At 38.4% G+C, this 7,636-nt stretch overlaps 2 protein-coding genes across 4 annotated transcripts in view; both read left to right on the top strand.

Annotated features, from left to right (window-relative positions):
- LOC107724776 (solute carrier family 2, facilitated glucose transporter member 3-like) overlaps positions 1–4,365 on the top strand; it is a 10,619-nt gene extending 6,254 nt beyond the window's left edge. The window contains exons 6-12 of one of the 2 annotated variants that reach the window (XM_016533812.1): positions 618–780; positions 909–1,096; positions 2,854–2,958; positions 3,108–3,209; positions 3,361–3,429; positions 3,550–3,750; positions 3,842–4,365. In XM_016533812.1, coding sequence (XP_016389298.1) covers positions 618–780; positions 909–1,096; positions 2,854–2,958; positions 3,108–3,209; positions 3,361–3,429; positions 3,550–3,750; positions 3,842–4,087 — 1,074 coding nt within the window. In that variant the 3' untranslated portion in view covers positions 4,088–4,365. Of the gene's footprint in view, positions 1–617; positions 781–908; positions 1,097–2,853; positions 2,959–3,107; positions 3,210–3,360; positions 3,430–3,546; positions 3,751–3,841 lie in introns of both variants that reach the window. The other variant, XM_016533804.1, reaches the window with a different exon arrangement.
- Positions 4,366–7,154: 2,789 nt separating this feature from the next.
- The window catches only part of LOC107724759 (ephrin type-B receptor 5-like), a 55,612-nt gene continuing 55,130 nt past the window's right edge, over positions 7,155–7,636 (top strand). Inside the window, exon 1 of one of the 2 annotated variants that reach the window (XM_016533795.1) lies at positions 7,155–7,254. In XM_016533795.1, coding sequence (XP_016389281.1) covers positions 7,191–7,254 — 64 coding nt within the window. In that variant the 5' untranslated portion in view covers positions 7,155–7,190. The remainder of the gene's footprint in view (positions 7,255–7,636) is intronic. The other variant, XM_016533788.1, reaches the window with a different exon arrangement.

Genomic DNA, 7,636 nt, shown 5'->3' with positions numbered 1-7,636 from the left:
TCAAACATTGCACTTTTTTTTCAATTCATGATTAAAATGCAGTGGTTGCCTCTAATTTCAAATGGCTATGAAAAAATCAAGGTGCAACACAGAGTGAAGAATATTTAAATGCTATTTTATATGTGATTTTTCTACAAACATAAAAACCTAAAGCATCATTTCATTTCTATTTTTGTGCTATAGGCCTATATTTAATTGTGCTATTACTTGTAATTTGTTCATTTGTTCTTATTTACTGGCTGTCACTTGTCTTTAATAATGTTTAAACTTTACATTTATGTTTATTGTTGGCTAGTGATTTTTGCTGTGGTATCGAAATTGAAATAGAGAATTGTAAAATTTAATTGGTAACTCAAATATTGGTGTCATGTAACCTTATTTATTAGAATACAAGATAACAGATCAAAAACAATGATAACGGCAACTATTTTATTTTTTGTGGCAGGGCCAGTAGAAAAAATCCTTAGCGTTGATCCCTGCTATTCATTGTAATTAATGGAGAAGACTCTTCAGAATTGATCATTTCGTTGAAGTCTTACTGCTTTGCAATATATCTGTTATATATACTAAAAAAAGAAATATTTATAAATGGGTAATTTTTGTGGATTTTATGGTAGATCTTAGGACTGGAGTTATTGCTGGGGTCTCAGTATTTGTGGCCATTGTTATTGGCTCTGACGGTGGTGCCCGCAGTGTTACAGTGCGTCATGCTGATCTTCTGCCCGGAGAGCCCTCGATACCTGCTGATCACTCTGAACCAGGAGGAGGAGGCACGCCAAGGTGAGTCTGCTGTGACTGCTAAAGAATGAAGCCCCCCCACCACAGGAACAGAACTGCCTGAGCAACTAAAGTGTATTTACTCTTCCGCACTGACGATGTATGTCTTTCTCTCTTTTTTTTGCTCTCAGTGCTGACACGTCTTCGTGGGCATTCAGATGTGGAGGATGACATTCATGAGATGAAGGAAGAGGCCTTGAAGATGTCCATGGAGAAGAAGGTTTCTATTCCAGAGCTGTTCCGTAACTCCGCTTACAGACAGCCCATTATTATCGCCATAATCCTGCAGCTGTCCCAACAACTCTCTGGCATCAACGCTGTGAGTCTCACACTTCATGCAAAACTTCTCGCATCACGTATAATAAATCTGATGTTTAATTAGCTCATCCCATTAAACATTTTTATAGCTAGCAGTGCCTTATTTTCCAGGTAAAAATATTGAACATATCCATCAAACAAGATCCCATTCGAATAGAGCCACCAATAAAACCAAAGTCATTTGCACTATATGCAATAAGGACTTTATATGGAATTAATACCATCAAAGCAGTTCTAGCCTGAAATACCACCTGAACTTAAAGCGTGTTTTAACGAACCTTACAGTTAGCACAACCCCGGCTGCTACAGTCAACATACTCCACCAAACCACACTGACTGAGATCAGTTAGCACAAATGTATTAAGTCTACATTGAAAAAATTAACAAATGTTATAAACGGATTGTTGTGGGCTGTATATATACTATGTACTATTATGTATCAGATTTATAATAGTTTAATGCATTATTTTTTCCATCACTGGCCATTTTTTATGCCTAAAAACAGTTAAGGTGATAAAATTAAACAAATACCCCTGGTTTCACAGACAAGGCTTAAGGTTAGTCCCAGACTAAAATGCATGTTTGAGCTGTCTCAACTGAAAATAACTTGCTCTGACATATCTTAAAATATGCAGTGCCATTGTTCTGTCTCAAGATGCACACCTGTAACATTTTCTTCTAAGGCATTTTTATAAAAACTGCCCAAATATCTTAAAGGGTTAGTTCACCCAAAAATGAAAATTAGGCTGCGTTTTACTCACCCTCAAGTCATCCTAGGTGTATATGACTTTCTTCTTTCAGACGAATCCAGTCGGAGTTATATTAAAAATTGTCTTTGATCTTTCAAGCTCTATCATTGCTTCAGTCCAAAAGAAGTTAAATAAAAATCGCCCATGCATAAAAAAAGTGTCTCACACGGCTCCGAGGGGTGAACAAAGGCCTCCTGTAGCGAATCAATGCGTTTTTGTAATGCGCATGCGCCGGTGAGTCTCGTGAAAACCAACGTTTGCTTACTTTAGCAAAGGAAGCAAAGTTTCCTTACTTTAGCAAAGGAAAATCAGTCTCCTCTTGGCTTATATCGAAATCCTCCGACATTCTTCTTTACAAATCCTTGTTTTGTACTTCTAATTCTTGACCGTTGTTTTGATCTCTCCCCTGCGTTTCCGCGTGCGTCACTTCTAAACTGCGCATGTGCACAGCTGATCTCATACGTCATCAGCCCGGAGCTGCTTCCATTTACAACAGTGAGCACAAGCTAGATTCAAGTGATTATCTGAAGCAATGCAACACCCGCTGACTGCAATAATAGAGCTTGAAAGATCAAAGACAATTTTTAATATAACTCCGACTGGATTCGTCTGAAAGAAGAAAGTCATATACACCTAGGATGCCTCGGGGGTGAGTAAAACGCAGCCTAATTTTCATTTTTGGGTGAACTAACCCTTTAATTTATCTAAGGCCTAGTGCTGGCTAAGCTAAGCCTGTCTGTGAAACCATGCCTTAATATGTTTGTAATATGTGTAATATATAATATTACTGTAGAATAATATTCTCTCTAACAAGGTGTAATATATTTTAATTTTAGATAAAACAAGACAAACTAATCAATGATTTTTGTAGTGTTTGCTTTAACCCTGAATTCTTCCAATTCTGTCAGTTTCTAAGGCTTCCTTGCAGGTTTTCCCCCCTTTGACTTAGAATGTTGACGTGAACAGTTCTAAATGTTGAACAGCTGCGTGTTTTCTGTCAATCTTTCAGGTAATTTATTACTCTACCAAGATCTTCAGGTATGCAGGTATCACTGAGGCTGTCTATGCCACCATTGGAGTGGGTGCAGTCAACACTCTCTTCACTGTCATCTCTGTAAGTTTACACAGCTGAGCTAAAATACTCACATAAACAAAAATCACCCTTCTTATTTGCAACTTTTATGCCCTTATGTCTTTTAAATACTTTTATGATGGCGTACTAAAAGGACTGTGTTTTGATTCTTCCACTGCTTTGCTCAACAGCTCTTCCTGGTGGAGAGGGCAGGAAGAAGAACACTTCATATGGTTGGACTAGCTGGAATGACTGTCTGTGCTCTGCTCATGACCATTTCTCTTGAACTTCTTGTGAGTTTGGGACTTATTGCATATCATTAAATAGCACTAAATGATAAACCACTAAAATCTTCATAATTAATTGTCATGGATTTAACTATAGTTTATTTAAATGAAAAATAAAGGGATTACATTTTTTATTTTTGCCTTTTCTGATCTTAAGAACCCTACAGGAGCAAAAGCAGGAAGTGGTGCTAATACGACTGCCATCCCCGAATCTGTATCTGCAGGGGTCAGTGTGTGATCTTACTGATGAATGCCAACTTACATCTGTGTTGGAAGTCATTCACTGAAATGTATCATCTCTCTATTTCTCTCTCCAAATGGTTCAATTTCCATATACGGCTAGCAGGGAACTTCAGCAATCAGTGTTCTGGCCATTCTGGCAGTGTTCGGGTTTGTGGCCAGTTTTGAGATGGGACCGGGACCAATCCCATGGTTCATAGTGGCTGAGTTATTCGCTCAAGGTCCACGCCCGGCAGCCATCGCTGTGGCGGGATGCTGCAACTGGACCGCCAGCTTTCTTGTCGGACTGCTTTTCCCAAAACTATTGGTGAGAACCTTGTCAATGAATTCATCAGTATCACATTTGTCAAGGATACAAGAACTAAACACATTATATTGTGATCTTGCTTACTTTTCAGGACCTGTGTCAAGCATACGTCTTTATCATATTCCTCGTCCTCCTTATCATCTTCTTCATGTTTACCTACTTCCGCGTTCCCGAGACCAAAGGCCGAACGTTTGAGGACATTGCCAGTGGGTTTTCCAATGCCGCAGGCTCCAATGCCGCCAACTACACGTCCCCAGAGGGTGCCATCACAATGCCAGTATCCCCATCATCAGAGAAGTTTCAGATGACTGAAATGGCTGGTCAGGAAAAAAGCTGAGCAAACTTATAGGAAAAACCCTGTAACCCACACAAGATTGACACCTTAAATGAACAGATGCAGCTAAATAATGGGCATTATTATAAAGAAATAGCTTGGCGCATTTATCAAGTAGATCAGTGAGATCAAGCACATCAGTGTTTTCACAAATAAATCACAATTTTACACTGCAAGTGTAACAGATAGCAGCTGTTAATATAATCACATTTCTGTGGTCAAATCACTGTGCTTTTTATTATTATTATTATTATTATTATTATTGAGGTAGCTTCAAAAACATGAAATGGTTTAAAAATGTCTAAAAAAGTTTGGAAACCGCTGACGTAGAGGTACTAAACAGTGTTATGGCACTGATTGGCAGTTATAAAGTCATTATGAGCAAACAAGTGTTTATTACATGTGGTTGCAGATGTGTATGTTTAGTTAGATTTTTTAAGTTATTTTTTAAATAACTGATGTGTGAGATTTCTACTGAGCACTATGCACTTGTACATAATCATGTGGAATATTAAACTGATTACTATGACTTATTTAAATAGTTGGTTAGCAAATTTCCCATATTGCCCAAAGACTTGTATGAAGTTTTGTGTATTTTTCCGACTTTGGAGCCCCCTGCAGTTAAATGAGTGAAATTCACTATCGTAATTGAAGTGGATAGTTGTACATGTGCATTTGTTGCTCTTGTAAAGCAGTCCGGCCTTTTCGCGGTATTTCGTACCTTACTTCCGGAACAGATGTTTGGTAGGAAGTGTGGTGAATAAAAAGAAGCCTTATGAGAAGTCAGTGTACCATCAGAATGATTTTGAAACTGATATTTCAAGGTAAAAAAAAATTACATACAGTTTCTTTAAAGCAGATTGAATTCTCGCTAACCAGACTCGCTGAATGCTTTTAAAACTGCTGCCTGACTCCTGTTTGCTGTTATGGCTATTCAGGCCATAAGCATCTGGCGTTTTTGTAATTTTACTGTTTAAATTAGGTTTTAAATCCTAGATTTTTTGTATGTTTTGGGGGTCCCGTACAGGTCCAGTTATTTCAGCATGTGTTGCTGTTTATGTATATGATACTGGTTGTAAAAGTCCTGCTGAAGGTATGAATTATCAGTGTTTAAATGGTGTTCATCACTTAAGTATTTCTCGTGATGATTGTCACTGAACATGACTGAATGAACACTACTGATACAGGATCATATGAAAGTTAATCATGATATCCACTCAAAACAAGCACACAGTTTAATAGCCCTATTTGAGGTTTTTAATAGGCTTTTGGTTTTTGGGGTAGTTTGGACTGTACACTGTAAAAGTTTTGCTCTACTGTGTAAATATATATTTTTGTTTGTTTACATTTTTTACTGTATTTTGCTGCACTAGTCTGACTGGATGATTGAGATGCTTTTTGGAGTTTTATCAAGTACGCACCAATGATGTTTTCCTTTTTTATTTTTTTGTGAATGTGTATTTTATATATATTTATATATTTTGTTATATTTATAGCTTTTATCGTTTTATTTCCAATTTCTTATGTTTGTACTTTTTTTTAAAATTATTATTGTTTTTTCTTTAAACACAATGTCCTAAATATATGAGTGTATGTAATACCATAAGCACCTGAAAGCATATTTATTTTGTGAGATTGACCAAATTAAAACATTCCCATTGCACATGATTTGATCTGACATGTGTTTGTGACTGTTCGCATCACAAGAATTCTGTACATATTTGTGTGCATACATATGTGTCATGACAGGTCTGTTCCTTCCCATGACATGTTGCATCATATCATAAAAGTCATATACCCAAATATATTTCTTTACTTGTAAGCCACAATAATGGGATATAGTTTACCGTTATCTAATAATAGCGTTTGGTTTATATTCCATTGTAATTTACTTATGCACTTGAATTGATTGTTTTTTTCTCACTGCTGATATATTGTACATTTATTTTATTTTGGTCCAAATTCACTAAATCCAATTCACTACTTCACCTGGTAAATGAATTTAGCTTCCTGTCCTTGAAGGAGCGGCTCGCGCCCGAGACTCGCCTCGAGCTTCGGCTTGACCGCCATTAGGACTACGGAATTTGATAAAATATAGGTAAAACAAGTAAAAACAGATTAAAAAATAAGTGAATTATAGTAAAGGAGGAGATAACGTCGAAGAGTGTCAGTGGAAGAATTGTCAGAGATGTAGACGGCGTCTTTTACGCTTGTTTGATGATTGACAGGTTAGAGTGATCAGGCTCCTCACAAACAAATGTATAACTCTACTGAAACAACAGGATATCAAGTCTCTCTACTGCTGTCTTCAAGTCACTCCATCAGGAGGCGCTGTTTTCAAAGAGATAATTGTACAAAACTGTTGTCTTCAGGAGTACAGCAGCCTCTAAATGAATGTCTATATTGAATAATCTCTCTCTCTCTCTCTCTCTCTGTGTGTATGTGTGTGTGTAAAATGAGAGATTACTAAACCCAGAAGGAAATATTCAAAATATGTTTGTTTTTTTTCAGGAAAAAAGAAGCAATTGAAAGAAGAGAGGAAAAGAAAACACACAGGCAGTTTTCCAAGCTCCTTTTACTGAATGATGCATATTTCCAATCTGGCTCTCTGTGCCCTATCAGCATGCCAAACCAGAGCCTTCACCAAATGTGACTGTGAGAGCGTCTGTCTCCTGCGTGTCTAGACACTTTTTCTGCGAACAAGCCGAACTTGTTTTAGGCTTTCCATCACGGTGAGTGGCTAAAGTCAGTTTACCGGTCCCTTTATCTCTCTCTCTCTCTCTCTCTGTCTCTCTCTCTCGCTCTCTCTCTCACTCTCTCAGTTTACCGGTCCCTTCATGTCTCTCTCTCTCTCTCTCTCTCTCGCTCTCTCTGTCTCCTCATTCTTTGCTCAGTGACTTCTCAATCATAATCATCATCATACATAAATACTCCTCCCTGCTCCCCCCACCCCCTCTCTTTCTCTCCTCTCTTTAATCTGAGATAAAAACAAGCAGACAGACTCCTCCTCCCTTCTCTCTGCCTCTCTCTCTCTCTCTTTCTCTCTCTCCTCCTGTGTCCCTCTCCCGTGTTCTTCCTCTCTGGACTTCTCCTGTGTGTTGCTCTGATGGAAATGTGGAGGATCTTTCTGTCTGTCTCTCTTGTGGTCCAGCACAGTTCAGCTGAAGAAGGTATGAAACTTCCCTTGCTCCCCCTGGTGCTCTCAGCTGTCCCGTTTTGAGGGGTTATCGGGGTATCTTGCTGTCCGGTCCGGTTTGGAGTGTGTGTCAACATGTGTAGGAGTCTCTGAATGAGTTTGTAGGTCTGTTTGGTGTTTTAACAGTTCACTATCGTTTACATCTGCATGTGTTTGTGTCAGGCTGAGGCTGATGATCTGAACGGACTCTTGTACTGTATAATGAGTGGCTGTTTTTGAGTTGTTACTGTGAATTGAAGAGCCCTCTGTGGACCCTGCCAAGCTGCATTTATGCTTAACAAAGGGGTGTAGAATAGAGCCAGCGGAGGGGTGAATAATTTGTTGTGTAACCTTTGTCTCTCTCTGACTCTCTCAGC

The sequence above is a fragment of the Sinocyclocheilus rhinocerous genome, unplaced genomic scaffold (assembly GCF_001515625.1).
Source record: "Sinocyclocheilus rhinocerous isolate Xijiao unplaced genomic scaffold, SAMN03320098_v1.1 scaffold883, whole genome shotgun sequence".
Classification (NCBI taxonomy): domain Eukaryota; kingdom Metazoa; phylum Chordata; class Actinopteri; order Cypriniformes; family Cyprinidae; genus Sinocyclocheilus; species Sinocyclocheilus rhinocerous.
Note: the sequence above shows the minus strand (reverse complement) of the source record. Positions and strands in the feature narration are given on the sequence as shown.